The sequence below is a fragment of the Parus major genome, chromosome 6 (genome assembly GCF_001522545.3).
Source record: "Parus major isolate Abel chromosome 6, Parus_major1.1, whole genome shotgun sequence".
Classification (NCBI taxonomy): domain Eukaryota; kingdom Metazoa; phylum Chordata; class Aves; order Passeriformes; family Paridae; genus Parus; species Parus major.
Genome location: NC_031775.1, coordinates 16,593,130 through 16,614,675, shown reverse-complemented (window position 1 = coordinate 16,614,675; position 21,546 = coordinate 16,593,130). Strand labels below are relative to the sequence as shown.

General features: G+C 36.1%; 1 protein-coding gene across 3 annotated transcripts in view; it reads right to left on the bottom strand.

Annotated features, from left to right (window-relative positions):
- DNTT (DNA nucleotidylexotransferase) overlaps window positions 1–21,546 on the bottom strand; it is a 104,005-nt gene that overhangs the window by 18,256 nt on the left and 64,203 nt on the right. For all 3 annotated transcript variants that reach the window (XM_033515796.1, XM_015633032.2, XM_033515797.1), the window contains 3 exons: window positions 11,717–11,819; window positions 4,700–4,963; window positions 3,178–3,261 (listed from right to left, as the gene is read on the bottom strand). In XM_033515796.1, coding sequence (XP_033371687.1) covers window positions 3,178–3,261; window positions 4,700–4,963; window positions 11,717–11,819 — 451 coding nt within the window. The remainder of the gene's footprint in view (window positions 1–3,177; window positions 3,262–4,699; window positions 4,964–11,716; window positions 11,820–21,546) is intronic.

The window sequence follows — 21,546 nt, the reverse complement described above, 5'->3', positions numbered from 1 at the left end:
TCTCTGCCTGGACAGAGCCAGTGCTGTAAGATAATCTCTCTTCATCAGACAAGGAGAGAAATATGGAAAATATCTGTTTCAGTTTCCACATATGGTGCCTAATTAACCTTAATTAAGGTTGTGTTGAGGGATCTTGAGCAGCTTGCACAAGGAATACCTGCTTCCTGATTTTTTTTTAACTTTAAGGAAGATTTCCTCTCACAAAGAGAAGTATACTTATGAAATAAGTGTTCATGTTCCAATCCAATTTTATGAGCCAGTACAGATAAAATATCTATGTTTTATTGTTTCCTACGAGTCAAATAATTTTAAAAGAAAAGCAATAGGATTGCAATAAAGTAGATTCTCTGCTCTTCATAGTTTAATGTAAAAAATAACGAACAAACCAACTTAAACATTTTACAATTTGGGCATATGTTCCCTTGTGTAAAATTAAAAAAATTATTTTTATCACTTATTTTAAGCTTACAACTCTGATGACCCTAAAAATGAATCAAACTTGGCAGTCACACAACTCACTGCAAACTTCTCCTCTTCCACTATCAGATTTCATAAGCAGACATCATTGCTGTATTCTGCACATTTCTGATCTTATTACACACTGGGTGGCAGTATGGAAGGCTTTTGTTCAAACTGTCATTTGTGGGAATAAATAGAAAATTTTAAAATTAAAAATAATTTTGATATATATTTTAATTTAACACATTAGGTTATAAATATTAGTATACTTGCCAGAGAGTCATCTCCCTGCTTCTTGTTAGAATAACACTACTTGAAAAAAGAACCTGTTTTAAGCAGATTATAAATTCAGTGCTGCCTGGTCAGAAATATTTCATATTGCATATCTGCCTTAGAAGTTTCTTTCTTTGTGGAAAAAGTCAGCTAATGTAATTTAGCTATTTCTGAGACTACAGCAGAAACAAGAACAGCATTCTGCTGTGTCAACATATTAACACGACTTCTTGTGTTTGAAATCTGCAGTGCATCTGTGGTTTACAGTAAAAAAGCAAAATTTGGAAGCAAAGTAGCTGTGTTTAGGATTAAATGAAAAATGGCAAACCTAGATATTGGGGGACAAGGGGGTGATGGCAGGTAGACATTTGAATGCAAAGTCCCTCCCTGAAAGGGACAGCTGACTCATCATGTGCCTAATTTGATATATGGAAATCATAGATTAAGGACTTAATGGCCAAAACAGTTGAAATTTTCCCTGAAGATTTGGTCTGGGTGTTTTGGGTTTCATTCAGTTTGTTTTTTGGTTTGCTGGTTCTTCTTCTTTGCCTTTTTAAAGAACCCCTGCCTCATGAAAAGGAATAAGGAAAATTTTCTGAGTTTTGCTTCTCAGCCCTCTCTTTAGGTTCATTTCTTCAGTTTTGGGCTGTACAGCTGAGGAACTGAGGAAACGGAAGCTGAGACTCAGACATGTAGAAGGTCTGGAGATTAAGTTACAGTTACAGCTGAGGGTTTGGGGAACCACAATATGGGTATACACATTCTTTGTATTTTTCAAATTTCTAAGGCAGATACTCAACAGGACAAAAAATGCCAGACAGTGCAAATGCAGGGCCTTGGAAATCAATGGATGTTTAAGACCTTAAATCTTTCTCTGCCTCAGCTCTTTACTTGAAAATTTGGGCTGACAAGAACATCTTTCTTCCCAGAGGACACTGTGAAAATAAACTCATCATTTATCTGTGAATCATCCTGACTAATCCAGTCAAAAACACACGGAAACTCACTTTTTTTTTCCCCAGGAAGATTTTAATGGTATGTCAGTTATAAAGCCTAAACATAATCAAGAAAAAATAATACTGATTGATGTTGTTCATGAAAGAACAGTGTCCATTTTGCATCCCTGTCCATTTGCATCCTCAAGGCTCTGAGTAAAAGCAGCAGATACAATAATACATACTCATACACCAAGCAAGCAAATTTTGCTGCCTACAAAAAACAACACTGGCGTTCCACAAATGCTTTGGTTTTCTCTAGTGCCATTTTCTGTTACACCCAAAAGACCTATTGGACTGACCACATATTAACTTGTAGATAATAACACCAACCATATTATGTTGAGGAAAAGAGTTCACTTTCAAAATATAAAAGACAGGAAAAAATACACTGACATAATCCCTGAGTCTGTGAAGAAACATCTTCTTCAGACACACGATAGCATATTTATCTTCTATTGATTTTATGTTTTCTTCTGAAGCATCTAGTATTGACAATTGCTGGCGACAGGATATCTGACTAAATGGATAATTAGCCCGATAATTTCCCCAGGTTTCCATGTGAACTGAGGATGCCATAGCAGCATCTGGATCTGACAAGCACATATGGAGACAGCTGAAATGAGTCATGGCTTAGATCACTCCTGCATCTTAGAAAGAACAATGAGACCATACAGCATGTAAGTAGGGTTGCTAAAAGCAGTCTCCATTCTATAAGGAATATATGGGAAAGATTAATGTAAAATCTTGACATGGTACTTTTGCCTTTCCCTATAATGACATCAATAAGCATCTTCAGTATTGATTTTTGCTTATTATTTAAATGGCCTAATACAAATACAGACATTAAGCCAGATAAATGCAGAGATCAGTATGAGTGCAGCCAAGAGCCTTTATACCAGAAATTATACCAATTACTCCCCAGGCTGCCAAGCCTGACTAAACAGAATTCCACACAGACTTCTGAATGCAGGCCTTTAAAAGCAGGATGATCCCTAATCCCTACTTAGTGTCACACCCTGCAAAAAACTTCCTCAAGCCTTCTAACTGAGCCTCAATATCCCCTCTTCCTTTGCAATGTCAGACCAGTACGAGTTGGAAGTGTGCCAAGGACACAGAAATGAACTCTCCTCCTGAAATGGGACAGTGAAGCACCTTTTCCAAACACTCCCAGATCCCATCAAATGCAAATGTCTAATCTGTATTTCTTGTTATATTTCAGGAATTACCTCACGCTTGAAAAAAAATAAAATTAAAAAATAAGGATTTCCAGACTTGTTCAGATTTAATCAGGCTGTTCCAGTGAAGGAATACGTGAAGGTGGAACTGGTTTACCACAAAACAGATAACCAAGCTCAAACAGTCTATATACTTGAGCATAAAAAATTAACTGGAAACGCACACTCGGAAATAAAAACACCTTAGCTTTATTTCTGAGAACAAACAGTACCTTTCTCCTGTCATATAATGCATGGTTATCCAATATCATCTTCCTTTCATGTGCCGCATACCTCCGCAAATCACGTCCAAATTGCTGTCAAAGATAGAGCAAATATCAAACATATGCACAAAACATCATTTTTATCCTTTGTACCTTTTAACACCAAACCAAATAATAAACTAAGGAGTACAAATTACCTCTATTAAAGGAATATGGTTTGATAAAATCAATCATCTGAAAGGAAATGTTTTGATAAGGAATCGTCCATCATTTCAGTCGGTTACTCTGAGAGCAGCTGGGCACTGTGTAAGAAGGTAAACCTGTGCTGGGCTCCCACAGTCTGCAGGGGAATTAGCTCAACAGGGAGAAGGAGCTCAGTGAGGCAGAGAAAAATGAAGTCATTGCCTACTCATCCAAAGGGCCTCACACTGTGTGTTTTTAGCGTAGACACCAATCTACAGAGTTGAGAGAAGGGCTTTTAAGTTGCCAAACACTTCCAGGATAAGGAAGGACCTCAAAGTCTGCAGAACTTAATCCAGAGTCCAAATAAATACATTTTGTTATCTCAAAAGAGGGACTGAAGTAACTCATAATCTCTGCAGGAGGGCACATCAATTTCAACATTTTTCCTGGTCTAAACCATCCTGGTTCCAATTAACCTGAGCAGAACAGGTTGGCAAGGCACCAGTACTGCTTCCAGCACATCAAAAAGATAATTCAGAGTGGGCTCAGGAGATCTCCATTGTACCATGTAAACACTCCTGAAAAAAATGAACATCAGAAGGCAAGCATGTAGAACAGATAGAAAAATAATTCTGTCTGGAGAGATTAATCATTTGAGTTTAGAGTTTGCATTAGGTAGAAATTTTTGTTTTGAAAATAGTGTACTTTTTACTATTATGCCAGCTAACTAGTGTCTATTGTGAAAGTAGCCATCATTTAAAATTTTCTTATTAAAACATAAATCAAAATATATTTTATTCTAGTCCAAAACTAATGTCTAATTTTAAATTTTTTCCAGTTTTTCACAATTTAAAAGTCAATTAAAATGCAACTGAAACAAAATATTTTATCTAATCCAAAAAGAAAGATGTCAAATCATTTTCAATTTCCTACAAAACAAATTAAGTTCCAATTCGGAACATCTCTTCCTCAAATGTTTAATTTCCTGTAAAATTATGTGACACTTTCCAAATTATCTCTCTACTCAGTAACCATTTAAACTGCTTCTTAACAGAATCATGATGTAAAAAGACAATACAACTGACCAAAAACCTTGCTCTCCAGTTCATAAACCTAAACACTAAGCTTCAAGGAGAATAGGTCTTACCTCTCCTAGAGAGACATCCATAAATGTTAGTGATGAATTCATCAGCTCCTACCCATGATCAGGGGTGGATGACAGCATGAAATGTGATGTGTGGACATCAGTAATAGGTTTTTTTTAAAAATCCATGAACTCTGAATAGTCCTTCAACAACAAAAATGCTTTTGCAATGCTTAGAAAACATATCCTGTTGTGGTCACTTACCCTGGAGCCTGTCCAGCCTAACAGAGCATATGCGTATTGTTCAAAGGGGGTTATGACCAGGTCCACACGGATTGCCTTCCAGTCTTTGACTTCTGCCATTTCCAATTTTTCTGATGTGCTGCAAGTGCTGTTGTCTACTCTTGGCTGATATAATTTTAAAATTGCAAAACACTTCTGAAAATGATCCATGGCATCAACTTTTCTGCTTGGCAGCTGCTCCTTTACAAATGTTGATTCAATGATATCACAATAAAGGAGTAAGCCCTAAAGAGAAGATATAGTTCACATTGAATTGCTGAACTGGTTTTACTGTCATTCCAGAGTTTCTAGATAGCTGTCTTAAAAAGTCATGTGAAATGTAATTTCAGTAAACAAGGAACTGTGCCAGGCCAAATCTGGGCTAAGGAGAGACATGAAGCAGCATTAGATTTTGGAAAAACATTTGAGGGAAATCAGCACTGGTGGATACCTGACAGTAGTGAGGTCATGCCCTGTACTAAACAGATAGTATTTGTAATTCTTCTCCCTCCTTTTCTCCTAAGCCTTTTTTCTAGTTAACATCATCAGAAATTTCTAAGTAAGGATTGATATGTTCCCATGTGGCAGACATCTAGAAAAAAATGATTAGTCCAGTGCACAGTCTTGCTGACAGATTCCAAAGTGGAATGTTCCATTTGGACTGTACCTGTTGCATGAGATTTCCTTTTGACAAGGTCTGGAGTCTTCAGAGACACAGAAGATCCCTGACCATGTTTTTTGCTCAGAGGGAATGCCCATTTCTTTAGATCCTTGGATCAATTATTGTTTCTGCTTTGAAATCACTCAAATGTTTATGAATTCTCCTTCCTCTGGATTAGGGGCTTTTTAAAATTGTGATGTTAAACTGAGAGAGTCTAGAAGTGGATTTATTTGATGGCTGTCAATTGTTAACTACAATGGTGTTGTAGTTGAGGAATGGTATTGTCCCTTTTAGTAGCCAGGCTAAAACCACTCCTCTTGCTTCCCCCTCCTCCCCACCCCCAGCTGAAAACACAAAAGTAAAGATCATGGTGTAAGAACAATTTCCTGGAAACAGCAACGAGGTAAGAAAACAAACAGTAACAGCAGCAATATTAATAACAAAAGGTATAAGACAAAGAAGCGATTTACATGTAAATTACCAGACCATTTCAACTACCACGCTTTCTCTCTTTGGAAGGAATGGTTCTTCTTCTAGGAAGAGAGAAAGTCCCTTTCCCCCATTCCTGGCAGCGACAGAAAGTGGTATGGAATAATGTTAGGGTCTGGTCATGCCCCTTCTCTCTGATCTCGGCCAAAACCAGGACTAATAGTCTCCAGATAAGACCACTTAATGGCCCAGGCAACAATGAACTGATTTTTGGAAAAATACCTCAGTATTAAAAACCAGATTTTGATTATTCCTTTTGTTTAGTGCAGATGAGGCAACTTTACATGACAATATCTGAAATGCCTTGAGTATTAAGTATATGTATAGATACATTACTATGTATATATATGTGTATATATATTACTATATAGTAATAAAACTACTTTTATCACTCAGAGCTATAATTCTGGTGCAAAAAAAAAATAAAAAGCATAATAAGATATGATTTCCATGAAGAGACTCTGATAGGTATTATTACATTTTTAGCCTCCAGCTTTTTGTTGATGATAGTTCCAAATTAACAATCCCATTATTTTACTGGAAATCAGTTACAGGCTTTTTAGTGGGTCAATGAGTCATCCTTTTCAATGATAACTATTTTATTTGAATTGTCATTCTTTCACTTGTTAGGAATTTTTCCTGATTATGAAGATTTATAGTGATATGAGAAAACTCCTTATATAGCTTTTTATCTTGGATAACTAGTTTCCATGTCTGCTGATTTTAAAATGCTTAAATTTAGCAGGTGCTCTGTAACATCTATCTTTAAAACAGCAATTTTTTCTTAATTTTACCCCAATGTCACGAGGCACTGATGCTTGCTCTTTCCAAATATAGACTCAAAACAGCTGTTGAATGTTAATGCATAACTGCTTGTTTTCCTGCTCTTTTTTGATGAAACTATCCTCTCTTCAGGTTAATTTTGTTGCTTTTAATGCTAATAAAAATAATCTTAATATCATGAATCATTGACCATTAACGTGATGACTTCACACTTCGATTAAGCACCAATATTCTTCTCATTTTCTATAAAAATCTGTTAGCTACTTAGCAGTACTTTCTCATCTTTTGCTTCATTTTCCTTTTTGCTCTTGGAGATTTGGGACACTACATAGTATATACCAGAAGTCAGGGTATCACCATTAAATAGGAGCCAAAGCCTAGGTCATATGCATTGGGACAGTGTTTCCAAATAACCCAGTGTAATTAGACGTCACCATCACTCCATGAAGTAAAGGTGAAATGGCACTTAGGCACATTTGGAAAAAGCATTGCCTGAAGGGGCAGTCAGCTGTGAAGATTGTGTGAAGTTCTGGCCGCTGCTGGCTGCAGCCTTCACATTTCTCCGTGCCAGGGAATCTGCAGTTCTTCACACATTTCAGATTGATCTATACACCATCATAAAGTGCTGTAGGTCTTGTTTACACAATCAACTTTTAAAGTGGGCATTTTAATTTCTCAAATTTACAACACAATCAAAACTAAATGCATTTTTAGGACAGTTATGTTAAGACCCTCAACAATTTTCCATTTTTAGAATGACTGCACACTTTTATTTAAATATGCTGAGTGGTGGCACATCAATAGCATTGATATTGGAGTAAATCCGTGTTCAAACTGAGGAAAAGTATGACTTCTTAGAAAAATATTAAATCAATCACTGAAAAACCCATCAAATATGGTCACTAGCATTCTCAGTCATTTTTAATTAAATGGAATCCTATTCTTTATCTTTAGTATTACATGCTGTCATTATTCATAATTGTTGCTAGCTGGATTAATTCTATTAAAGTTAAGTAGGATCATTTTATATCATCTGAAAATGTAGTCCAATATATTCTTCTGAAATGTATATGTTGTTGCTCTAAATTTGCTTCTGAGATAGTTTAATAAAGTGAAATTGGATTTCTTTTTTTTTTTTTCAGTAAAATTCCTATATCTAATCCAAAATAGGATGTAGTATGTTAATTTGGAAAAATCTCAACCTAGATGAGACAGATGGAATTCTATAAAGCTAAATAGGAATAAAGGAATACAAGAATAAATAAAGGAAGAACTAAAGGAACTGATGCCTGGGAGAAGTCAGGCCTTGTAGGATAAGAAATCATTAGAAAATGGCATCAAAGGTTTGATCAGCAATGCAAAACTCAGCAGCTGCTGCATAATCATGCAGCTGCCTTGGTCCCTTTTTCATCTTGAAGTGCCCTGTGTGTTGGAAAGATCCATTTCTGGAGCAGCCTGGCTTTGACAGCAATGGACAGGTCAGCACTGGAATCCATGAATGAAGGTGTTTACTGCCCTATGCCATGAGCTTTGCACTGCTGAGCAACATAAAGAGACAGACAGGGACTTACAAGTACCTACTCACCCACATACAGCTATATCACACACCCCAGAAAGGTTACACGTCTTAAGAAAAGCCACTATTGCCTGGATCTTCACGTGGAACATAGCAGGAAATGGAACACTTCTGCCTACTTTATACAATAACCTCACAAGCAGGATAATCAGATTCAGCCCTATACTCTCTCTAAAGAAATTTAAGTCAAGATCTGTCATGTTCAGGGCTCTAACCACCTTGCAATAACCTATTTTAGGTAAGAATTTCCTCATCTATGTCAGAGTGAAACAAAAAAAAAATCATAATGAATTGAAAAGAAAGCTGAGACAATGTGTTCACAAAGGATCTCTGCATCCTTATGCACTTTTTCATCTGAAGCAAAAGGTTCTTTCCTCTGGCTTCTTAATCATTTCTGTGTCTTGTCTTAGAAACAGGTTTTGTTGCTGGTGTGATAAACTGGCAAAATCCAGCACTGTCACTTAGTAATGAATGTGTGGCTTTCCTGTGAACCCTGTTCCCAAAAATCTGTTTCCAGCAAAAGAAGAAATATTACTTGCTCCTCAGCATCCGATTTAATGGGACATCAAACCATCCCCTTCCTGATCACCTCATCAAGGGTGAATACTAGAGTTTAAATCAGATCAGTAATATATTAAAATAGGTAAGCACAGGCAGGCACCTCCATTACTCATTTTCCTAAAGCCGAAAGAAAAATGCAGCATTAAACTTACAGGAATACAAAGGGGAAAACTGAAGAGTGCAGGAGTGCCTGTAGTAGCATTATCTCTTCCATTGTGGAAAGTATGTATATAACAGGAACACAACTAAATATAGCTATATAGGTTTCCAGCAAAAAATGAAAGCATTTTTTCACAGTATGTGAATGAAGCTACATCGACACAGATGGCTGAGCCTGTTTGCCCACAGACTTTCCAGCTCTAACCCACAGAAGTAATTTCCTACTTTCTTTATGAGGCTTTTTGGAACCATTAAGACCATAACCTGTGTACTGCATCACAGCTTTTTCCATTTTGCCACTCTACTTTGAAGACTTTGTGTTCTCTGTTCCTCAGCCCGTTCATCCCTGGTGATGATGCATCAAAGAGCATGATGGTGCTGATTTAGCTACTTCATTTTCAGCAGCTTTCAATGGAAGGATCTTGTAACACAAAACTTTTCAGATAAGAAAAAGTCCCTTTAAACTATTTAAAGCTGTGGTCCATAATTTAGAAGTTAAACATTGTGGAATCCTTCACTCAGAGCTGTCAAAAAGAAGTCAACATCATGACCTCTGTGATGTACATCGATTAATTTGGGCTTAGAAGCAGTAGCACAAAAGTGGCAAGCTGTGAAGCAGACTACTACAAAAAGTTAAAAAGTGCTTTATTTGGGTTTTTTTCCTGTCCTCCCCTCTCCCTTAGAAATCAAAGATAATAAAAAGGCAGGAGGTGTATAAATCCTCTCTTTTTTGCATTTTGATTTTGCTGGCAGCTTGTTTTTCAGTAGTGCCAGTAAAACCTCTATATTACAAATGCCACAGTAGACAGGTAGTGTAACTAGTGGTATAAACCATGAAAAATCTGGAGGACAAACAGAACACAGGAAACAATTTACCATAGCTTTAAACTGTACACAGCTTCTTTGGGTTTGGTTTCTATGCCATTGTGCTTGTGACATGTTCTTCATGTTGGGATTTTTAGAGGAACCTTAATCCTTTTATCAAACTCTTGTCCACCCTTCATGTCCCACACTCTGCCCACACTCCTTTCCTCCAAATAACCCCCTTAACAAGAAAATCAGTAAGAACAATTCATTTTCAGTTTCTTTCCTTTCAATTCCTTTTAATGCAAGCAGCTCAAAGTGAACTGAAAAACTCTAATACTTGTCAGACTTCTCAGATCTCAGCCATTTTTCTCAGTAATGTAAGCGGAAAAGAAAGAATGAGAGGCTGCACTCAGGGCAGGCCTTGCTCTGTTGTCACTTTTCCCTTCTGCTCTTCTATAATAAACATGATTTTGGGAGGATCCATACATAGTTTCCTAGGATTCAAGTGTGTGTAAGAAAGGAAAAAGACAACTTTTCCCATAGTAAAGAGAATATAATAACCATGAAAGAACTCACACATTAATAATAAAATGATAAAAACAGAGTATTTCCTCAGCACTCATTAAGTGCCACGGCTTCATTGCTTTTGACGAAATAGTACCTGCTATCAATTTACTCCAACACATACAGCTTCCACAGAGAAATGAGAAAAATCTAAAAACTTAATAATAGTCTGTTAACACTTCAAAAATCAACTGGAAGAAGAGGAATTCAGCTAATGTTGCATTTTACCAGGAAAAAAAACCAAGTTTGAAGCCCTTCCATTAAAACCAGCCAGAAGATTTTGACCACCTTGAAACAGATAACTTCATACAGTCACATAAGCTTTTGTGTAGTTGGATGTTTTGATCTTTCATGTGTTAACCCATTATACATTAATTAAAGTACGCAGCTCAAGAAACAATTCAAAAGAATTCTCTGCAGCCTGTCTGCACTGAAAGCTAACTTGACTTAGCAGTGAGGCACTTGGTGATTCACCTCAGGGTGTTGGCCTTTTACTTGTTGAAATGTACTCCATTTCTTTGAGCAGTGCTAGTAGTAAATGTTGAAAAATAACTCAGCTGGCTAGAAAAGTAAAAGAAAAACAAAAGGTTTTTTTTCCCAACACAGTATATTTTCCTGACCAGGAATATTTTAGCTACCTGCACCTGTTATAACTGAGACACTTCCAACTTTAAATCTACTGGAAACTGAAGAGCTGGATAGAAAAACAAACAAACAAACAACCCAAAATAAAAAAAGCCCAACGAAACAACCAGAAGTCCATCACTTAGATGAGCAATTCCTCCATGAAATGACACAATCATCTAGCAGTTTGAGTTGGAAAGGACCTTGAAGATGTGTGCATTCTTCCAAACACAGACATCATGGAAAACTACATCAATTTTTCAGTATTTCAGTGGAAGCTGGGAAAATTACTAATTAATGGACTGAAAGGTAGCCAGAATTCCAGAGCTTTGGTGCCTAAGTTTCAGACTTGCTCACTGAACACCATGAGGTCACCCAAATCCACCACACTTAAAGCTGTATCTCCCTGGAGCAGCTTCCCCTGGGAAAACCTACTCCCACCTCAAGGAGAAATTAAAAAAAGAGACAGGTCTTCCAAAGTATAACAATTCTGTCTCAAATTCTACCTAGCTTGATTTCTCACCTCTGACTAGCTGCGTATTCTTAGGGTAAGATATTACAGAATGTGTGTGCACTTCTGATATAACTTCAGCTTTAGCATTTGGAGCTAGAGGATGCACCTAGATCATCACAGTTAGCAACAAATAGAGCAATATCCTGCTCCAAAATATTGCAGTCGGCTTTTAAAAGGAGCATGACATTCTTTAAGTGGTATATAGGCTTAATTCAGAGGAGTTAGAACACGTCTCTTGGCCAAGTGCTTTTTATTTCATACCTGCTTCTTCCATAAGTCAGTAACTTTATGCAGAAGTTCATCATCTTCTCTTGGTCCTGGATTGGTGATCAAAAAATCTATGTCATGTCCAATATTCTTACCCCTAGAATGAAAAAATAACATGGACATTAAGAGTTCAGTTCCTGTTGAATTTTGCTCTGTTTTCAAAGAAAGGATTTTTGCTGCATTATAAAAAAAGTTTGCAGAATGAAGTGATAGCAATGTTGCTTAAAGCATGACCAAAATGGAATCTTTTATTTCTATTATGGAGTCTCTTGGTGTTCTTTATATAACAGTATTTACCACTTTTTGATCTATGTCCTCTGTTTTTCGACTAGATACTACAGATCCATTTGCAGGTGTTAAATCTCACTCTTCCTTCTCCTTAAGTCCTAGAAAGGAAGATTTCAGTCATCTTTGGATTAAAAAAAAAACCATAATCAAAATACTATGTTACATATTATGAATCCAGTGCAGTAACATCAGATAAACTTGCCAAACTACCAGATTTTCTTTCCTTTTGATGGACATTTTAATGTACGAAACTGTGATTATGAACATTGTTATTGTTTCTTTTAACAGCAGATATAAATCCTTTGACTGTTTTGCATTTCTTTTAAATATAACAATTTTTTAGAAAGATTGAGATGGATTTTCTTTGAGGACAGTTTATCCATAATGTGACTAAAGCTTGCTCATTACATGCACTAAGAATTTCCTAATTAAATCTATGTGCACAAAATTTAATTGCAAATGTTCTTAATGAAAAATTATGTCATAACCTCTTGGTTTTTTCTGTTTAAGTCTAAGCATTCAGCTTGCCTTTCATCTACTTTCCAGGGGTGCTAAACCTAAACCTGATTAAGACATAGCTACCGTTGGAAAACAGACAAAAGCATGTTATTGGAATGTTTCCCTTCAGAATTATAAAATGTTTGAGAACACATGAAAATTTATCTCACAGTGCAATTCATCTGAGTATTGGTCTCAGTACTACAACAGGAACTCCATTCATATTTACTGAGTGCAATCAGTCCAGCCTAAGGAGAAATGAGCAGAGATATTTCTGCAATGAATAATTCCTCTTTATGGAGTTGGTGGAGTAAGCACCCAAAATCTGGAGTAGTGACACTTAAGTGTAGCACATCTCCAAATGTTTTCATGTGTTTATGGGAAAAGTCTGCTTCTGCTGATGTTCACAAGGGTATGTGATGTTATAGCTCAGGAGGGTTTCAGTCAACACTCTGTCAAGCAGAGAACTTGTGAACTGCTATTCAAGCAATGAAAATAAAACTGTGTGACCCAAAATATATATTTTATTTCATTGATTAATTTATTCTCTTAAAATAATGCCTAAAACTGAACCTGGTTTCTTAAACTTGGAAATTTGTAGGAACAGAACTGATAGGCAGACTTGTCAATTGCCATTTGTGTGACAGGAAGCCATCTAACTGACAGATAGTTGAACAGCATTAGCACAAAGTTGTAAGAAGATGAAAGTCTGGGGTTTGCATTTGACAAGCAGTCTAACTCACTATAATGCAACTATTGTGCTGTGTCTGCAACAAAGTCAAAATTCCTTAAACAGGTGGAAATTATTTCAAAAGATGTTTCGAACAAAGCATCAGTCTAGGCTTAGAAACTGAACAGCAATTCAAACTTAAGAAGTTACAAAATATTAAGTATTCCATGTAACACTGAGTTATTTTGTAGGATGCCATTCATTATCTCTAAAATTACAATAATAATGCAAAGCTCTTACATAGCAGTTTTTATTAACATGATTCAAAATATTTTTTCAAAGGGAAGGAATTTACTATTCCTTTCTTAGAGATGCAGAGTGGCATAAGAATATTTGCTTTAAATTATTTTTTAGGAAATCAAAAGAAGAAATTGGAAGCTGATGTAATTGGGAGCTGATTCCCAGTGCTTTCTCAACATGTACATATTTTAGGTTAACAACATTTACAAAATCCTGCATCAATCAAGCCATAAAATCACAGGAAATCCAAGGTGCTTCATTGACCCTCTACTTCTCAAAAGAGAGCATTTATTGAAATGTTCTCACAGGTTTTTTTTGGGTGAAATTATAGAGTTTAAATCTCATATTAGCACACAATATTAGTTTTTGTCAGAGTTAAATTTCAGATCCTTTCTGACTCATTCACAATGGACAAATTTCTGCTGAAATTGTTAAGTTGTTAGTGAGATATTTAGTCTAACTGCCACTAGCACTCTTTACCAAACACTGTATTTCAGCCTAGAAAAATGTATTATTTTCTGTAAAATAGAAAAACAATATAGTTAATTAAAAGATGTATGATATATATTATTCACAGCTTGTAAATCATGCAAAAAGGTTCAGTAAGGAATACATGGATTCAGATCATTATTCTACTGAAGCTGAAGGTGGCCAATAATTTCAGCAGAGTAGGGTTTTTCACATAAACATATGTATATGTATTTGTGTGTGCATACATACAAGCATAAAATCATGGGTACTCATATAAAGTTACATAAGTGGCCAAGTTATTTGTCATTCACTGGCTGTTAAATAGAAAATACAGTGCCAGAGCTTGGTACAGGGAGTAGAGTCTTAAGAGTTTTCCTCACTAGAAAGGCATCCTAGTCAGTATGCTCCCTCTGGACCTACAGATCTCCCATTTAATATCTCAGGGTGGCATAAACCCATCTGAGCTCACGTTTTTAGCACACTAATGAATGATGGGAAATGCAAGGATTTGATTCTGGCATACCACAGTTTATGTACTTTAATCACAAAGACTTTATATGAAGCGTGGGTACTTCTTTTAAAATAAGAAGAGCTGCAATGATATTTTAATAAAAATAATATACACCCTCTTAACATGTATAAGAATTGCACAGAGCTTGTCTATTTTCTAGACCTCCTAAGAGATTGCAGTGATAATCTGTCTAGTTTCTGCATTCTACCTGGGCATAAGCAGGACCTGGAAAATTATTTGCTTATACCTGGAATTGCTGAAGCTCTGGTGAACCAGGAGCACAGATGTACCCCAGGAGCAAAGTAATCCTGAACAGAGCTGGGGAGTTCAGGTTTCTGAAGCTTTCAACAGGAAAATATTCAAGTTCTGGATTTCCTATTCAGATCCACTTACATCTTTTTCTTCTCTTCAAATTTAAACCTAAATCTTTGCTGGGCTGAAGTTATAAGAAAACTAGCACCTTAAAGAATAGAAAGTGCAGCTTACCTTCTGTTCTAATAATTTATTCAAGCCTGAAGACAATAAAAGGCAGTGCACAATTAATTGTGTTCATTCCTTGGCTGACTAAGCTTGCATAAAGCCTGTAAATATTTCTTAGCAGTCAATTAACTACCTTTACAGTTGTTGGAATTATCTTTCTTGCTGTTATTAGATTCCAAGTCATCAAATATAACTATCATTATGACTAAAGCTTAAAGGTATGAATGTATGGCAAATGATAATCATAGTCTTAATCTACAATGGCAACACCTGTGTGATTAGACATTTAATAGTTGTATGTGTGCAGAATATTTTGAGATACTGGAATAGTACATGATGGGTAAGACACATCAATGGTGATTCTGGTAAAATTATTTTAGCTGAGGAAAGATGGACTGACATTTCCCTACTACTCACAAAACTTCACAATTGGATGAGAAAAATTACTTCCGAATTTAAAACCTTAAACACTACACTGGATTTGTCTTTGGGTTACTTAGGCTGTTTGGAAATGGGCTCCTGTGATGTCCTGCTTAACAGATTACATTTTTCTGGTTTCAGAGATTCACACTTCATTCAGCGTGAGATTACAATAGTTTTTGCAAATCCTTCTCCATCTCTTACTTCACTTCTGTGTGAAAACAGTTCTCCAGTTAAGCAATTTACCTCAGATCTGTCCTTGTCAGCTAAATAACAAATAATTTGCCTGACTTTGGAATAAAAATGGAAAAGCAACTAGGATTTTGTACCAGGAATCCAATGTAGTACCATGCATTCCAGAACAGTCTAAAATACTGTTTCTTCATAGCTGCCATATTGTGTAATTCAACTGGTTCTCAAAACCATCTTAAGAAGGGCACTTCACTCTCTTTGTGAAAGATTTCACTTAATATTCAGAAGAAGATTTTCCATTGCTGTTCTGAAAGGCCATCAGCAATTACTGTGTCCCACTTATTCTGCAGTCTCAGAATGTGGACTGGAGACAAGCTGGAGAACTAGTGTTTCTATCTCTCAAAAAACACAGAAGGAAAATTTCCGAATAAATTATTGGAATTTGTTGTTGCTGTGGGGATTTTTGGTTTGGTTTTAGGGGTTTTTTGTGTTTTAACAGTCACAGCATAGCCATGACTACATTTACTGAGCAAATACTACCTATTCCTTAATCAGAGAAAATTCTTGTTGGCATGATAAAATTGAAAGTGTTGAACAAATTCCAATGTGTGTTAAATACTTCAGTGTTTACATGAGCACTCTGAACTTTACACACGAGAACACGGCCACAGATGATCAGGAACATAAAATGTTTGCACAAAGTCAAGCATATATATTTAGGAACCTGGTAGACTAACAACTATCAGGAGCTTATTTCCAGTGTCTGATCAACTATAATTAATACTAAAGAAGCATAAATGTTGTGGGGTTCCTGGAATTTGGCAAATTAATTGCATATAATTAATTACATTATAAATCTTTAAACCATACACTCATTTAATGGTAAAAAATATAGCACAATGAAGTGGGTGCAAATAATGGTGAACATAAATAGATTTGGCATAGGTATTTTGAGCTTCTTTCTATGCAACAGAACTTTTTATTCCTGTCAAAATTGTGAAAAAATAATAATTGTGGAGGAAGACAAACTCTCAAATACTGGTTGTTGGATAATGTTCCAGGCTAACCTGTTTGGTGAAACGGGATTGTATTTACTAAAGCAGTATATTTATGATAATATTCAGATGCCAATCAATATTTTAGCCATGACATTTGCAGCCTATACACTGAATAACAAAAACCCCATAACTCTTAAATATGTTATGGAGAGCGATTCTATCAGGAAAGATGATGAAAAAAATCAATCCATCAGGAATTGCTATCAGGAATATAGCCAATATTCACCATAAAACTGGAAAGATTTTTTTACTCATCTCTTTCCTGAGCATTTTATTATGTAGTTGTGTTTTGACAGAGAAAGCTAAGAAAATCAGTAAAAGTCATCTCAGACCTGTACTACAAGGAGTGGGCCTTAGACAGCATGTGGAGATTCTGTACAGAATATCAGAGGATTTAATTCTCCCTTCCAGAGAGCGCAGATTAAAAGCAATCCAGCTGAAATTCATTTGTACAGCAAGCTGCATGCTAACTAAGATGCTGGAAGTTGATATATGAAATGACAAGCCCTTTATTTGTTGAAGGAAATATGGGAATTCATTATATGTTAAATTAAGTGTCATCTTCTCTACATTCTTCTTTTGGGAAATGGAGGGAGGACAGCTTCTAGACAGACATCCCCAAATGATTTGAAAATATATATGAGGACATTTGAAGATTTTCTTGAATATAGATGAGTAATATGCATAAACATCTAAGAAGAACAAATGTAATTGCTGAAGTGATGATTGTGTGGGAATGGAAAAGGAATTAAATGTTGCAGAAGGTTACATATAGCTGAAGAAATTAAAATACTGTAATATAGCACAATGATCTTTGTTTGATTTGTTGATTTTTTTGAGCAGTGAAAAGAACACTTGAATAAGTAGCAGAATCATTTATTTTAGAAACAGCAAACAAATAATTTATAGTACCATAAAATACATGTTTCTGAGAGGGAACCCCAGTAGCCTTAGTGTGCATGCACAGTAAAACATGGAATTACAGCTCCAATGGAACATGCACATAAATGTACACAGAGTAGATATTCTTTTGTAAACATTTCTTTCTGTTTCTTCTGATATCAATGCCATAATTTTACTCATGGGAGGCATCCTCTGTGCTGGGTGTCATGTAACTCCCACTATAAAAGCAGCATAGAATTACTGTTTGACATCAGTTGAGTTTGACCAAATAGAAATGGCACAGGAATTCTGTGTAATAACTGCAGTCCTGATTAAGTTATTTCTACAACCTATCTCCAACTAACATGTGCCTTTCAGGAAAAGGAACGTACATTAAATTCCAAATCCCAGGTAGTCTGCATGCCAGTGGATTTGCTTATTAAGCAGTCTTTGCTGAGACATTGAACAGGGGATAGACAATTTCTTACAGCCAGATATTAAAATAATTCTGAGATACTGTCAGTCAAACTATGAAGAACTGCATATTTTCTTTGTATAAACCCCTTATAAAGAGAAAAAAACATTCTTTAAGCTTGAAGTACATGAATGTGACAGTGCTACAACTATTACATGGAAAGTAAAATCCTCGCTGTTTGACAGAAGAGGAATTCTACCAATTGCAAGAGCTACAGAATAATTCTTGGCTCTGATACTACAGATTTTCAAAACCTTATTACATACTGTTCAGATATAAATTACTAGGGTTTTAATAAAATAAAAAGCGCTGGTCTACAAAACAGACCAATAAGTAAAATTCCCTGAATATTTTGCCTAAAGAGAATTTACTGGATTCAGAATTTAACCACAAGTTATTATTCCAGTACATTTTTCCCCTATCCTTTTTCAGATCTGAAATCTGGACCCAGAGTAAGTGGCTTTATTGACTCAGAAGGACATTAACCTTTGCTACTTATACAATTAGTACACTGACAGGAAATGAGCAGAGTCAGATCTGTGCAAGGATTCCTGAAACACTGATTTCATGCTGAAGGAGCTTGTTAAATGGAAGAAATTGTTATGTTTGCACCATGGTTGTTTCATTTGCAACAGGAACTGGGTAATAGTTAAAAGAAGTTAGAAAGTTATTTTGTTTGTGACAGAAAGTGTCTTCCAAATTCCAGTAAAATGCTGTAACATTTATTTGATGTTACTCCCTCAGAAACTCCCAATTACATATTCTGACAAAGAGATGTTCTGACAGATTGTGACTGTAGAGAGTATTAACAGCCTAAACAGCAACATAATACTGGGCCAGCCCATTGCTGGTACAAATGACCAGCTAAGCACTGTACACCACACCTAAGTTGTTCTTCAAATTACTTCCAGCTTTAGCTCAGGAGTTTTCCTTAATATTCAGGTCAGCTCCACATTTCCAAAACAACATTTAGATTCAACAGTGTCAATGCCATGGTGGTTCACATACATATAGAGTAGGTAGCAAGAAGATAAATGCTCACTGAAGTGCAAAAGCAGCTCAACCAAAGTTAACAATCCAAAAACACTGACACAGAGAAAGCAGAGACAGCAGAATACAAAATGTAAGTGATGGCAAGCCTGACTCACATTGTGTAGTGACCACTCTGTCAGCCGAGGGAGAGGGGAAGAGGGAACATTCAGCCAGAATAAACCAGGGGCTCTCAAACATGCCAAACTCTAGCACCAGCTTCATTTGTTCTATCAGTTCTTGAGCTCCACCTTAAACATGACAAGGACATAAGAGCAAAGAGGATGCCTAAAGCAAGATGCCATTTTATAGCTCATCAAATTAGACAGAAGGCTTATCTATACCATTTATCACATGAAGCCATATTATGCTGCCCTATGGAGTTTTATGAGTCACAGATCACTCTGATTCCAGAATTAAAACTCAGGAAAGCCTTCCAGTGCAGGACAGGGCAGTACACAGGAAGACAAAGCTGCAGAGATTACCAGGTTACTTTATGCAAAATGACAATTACTAGATGACAATTTTGCATACGGTTATTTAAAAATGATAACCCAGAAGATTCCTCCCCATCTCAACACTGCAAGTATCTATGGCAGCTGTTTGTTTTACCTCCTGATTCAGTCAATGTCCAAGTCAGAACCTGCTTTTCAGAAATAAAGTAACATGCCTGAAGTAATGAGGAGAACAATAAACCAAGATTTGATCAGGGCTCTGTACAAGGTAGATATGGATTGGGATTTTTCAGATAATTTCTGCTCTCCTGGTTGTTATTTGAATTAGATCCTGATTGCCTTTGAAGGCAGTTTGACACTAGTGGTCCCCAGTCAGGGTCAAAATTAATTCTCTTTTCTTTCTAATGCTACATAGGTGGTAAAAAAAAACTCCTGTGGAGATGAAAAGTGCCAGTGTGGGAAGATACTTGTCCTAACATTTTATAACCGGACTCTGAGTTCAAGACCCAGCCTTTCAATCACCCTACTGCACCAGCTGATAAAAAGTTTGAGCTGAATATTTCCATAATTCTAAATCCAAACTGACTGAGAGTTTTTATTCTATATCAAAGGAAATTCTGGAATCCCTGCCCCTTGAGGGCTAATTCTTCCCTGATTGTATATTACAGGGCTCTTCTGGGGTATAGTTCATATCTGTAAGATGGTTTAATAGGATGGTGAATAATGTCTAAAATAACAGTAATCTAATTAAATCAACTGAAATAATTTCTGCCACTAGCAAAGACAATTAAAATTAAAACTGAAATAATGATATATTTAACTGAAAAGATACCATACGGTTATGAGAACTACCCTGATTCATTCTGAGGGAATCTGTGGGTAAAAAAATTGCTGTCATAGCTTTGTCTGCAGAATTACTTTTCCCATTAACTTAAGAATAGAATTATTTAGGTTACACTATCTCTGAAATAAAAACATAGTGAAAACTGAGAACTGTTCCCCTGGGCAGCAATAAATCAGGCTTTTACAAAGCTTTGAATTGCCAAAGGTAGCATACAGTAGCTTCTTCACCCAGCCAAGTAATTCAACATAAACCCAGCTGAACTATGTAAGTATTTGGCAAAGATTCACAGGTATTTTCTCTGGAAAAAGTGCTTGAGGGTGGACACTTCATTAAAATGCTATTTTTCTTGCCCAGTGTAACAGTAATTCTAATTCACTGGAGGCAGAACCCATTTTCCATGACTGTGGAACATATTTATTTAATTTTGAAGTTAATCCAACTCTGCAATGAAGCAGCATTGGGAAAAATCCTTTCCCTTTAGGATCAGAAACCTTATTAGACAGCATACATTAGACAGGCGGATACAGCTTTAATATAGAATACACAACACAAGCATTTTTGGTTTCTCATTTATTCAGCAGGATAGCGCTGCTATTGTGCATCAGTAGCTTCTGTTCAAGAAATTTTTTAGGGAAAGACCTAACAATGGAGAGAATGAATTACTTAAAAGATCTTTTTGTATCAAGTCAGGAGAAAGGAGGATTACCTGCTGCAGCAGAAGGGACCACATCACTGGTTATTTCTACAAGTTTTGTTCTGAGGGTAAAAGTCACTGAAGTGAAGAGAACCAGTGAAAAACCTGTGCAATAGCTCTTAAATTTACTTGAAACGTAATTTCACCCTCGGTGAGTACATTGCCTCAAAAAAGGGGAGTAATGCATGGTACTCACCTTGTCTCATTAAATGCACTTTCAAAGACCAAAGTATGTCATGCTATGCTTGACTGTATGCTTTATGACCCAAAAGAAACTTAGACATTTCTCAGAGTACAAGACACTCAGGTATTCCTCTTCATGTCGTGATGATAAGTTTTGCTTTAACAGGTACTTAATTTAATGCAATAAAAGAAAAAGATCAGAAAACAGTTATTCAGCTGAGGAACTTAAATGACCAGTGTAGCTAAACTTAGAGCTATTCACTGATCTTAGAAATCTCTCTTAAGTTCTTTGCATTTTAATCAATTATTTAATGTGTTAAACATATGTGATGCAAAACCCTGAAAATATTTCCCTGCCCTGTGAAAACAATGAA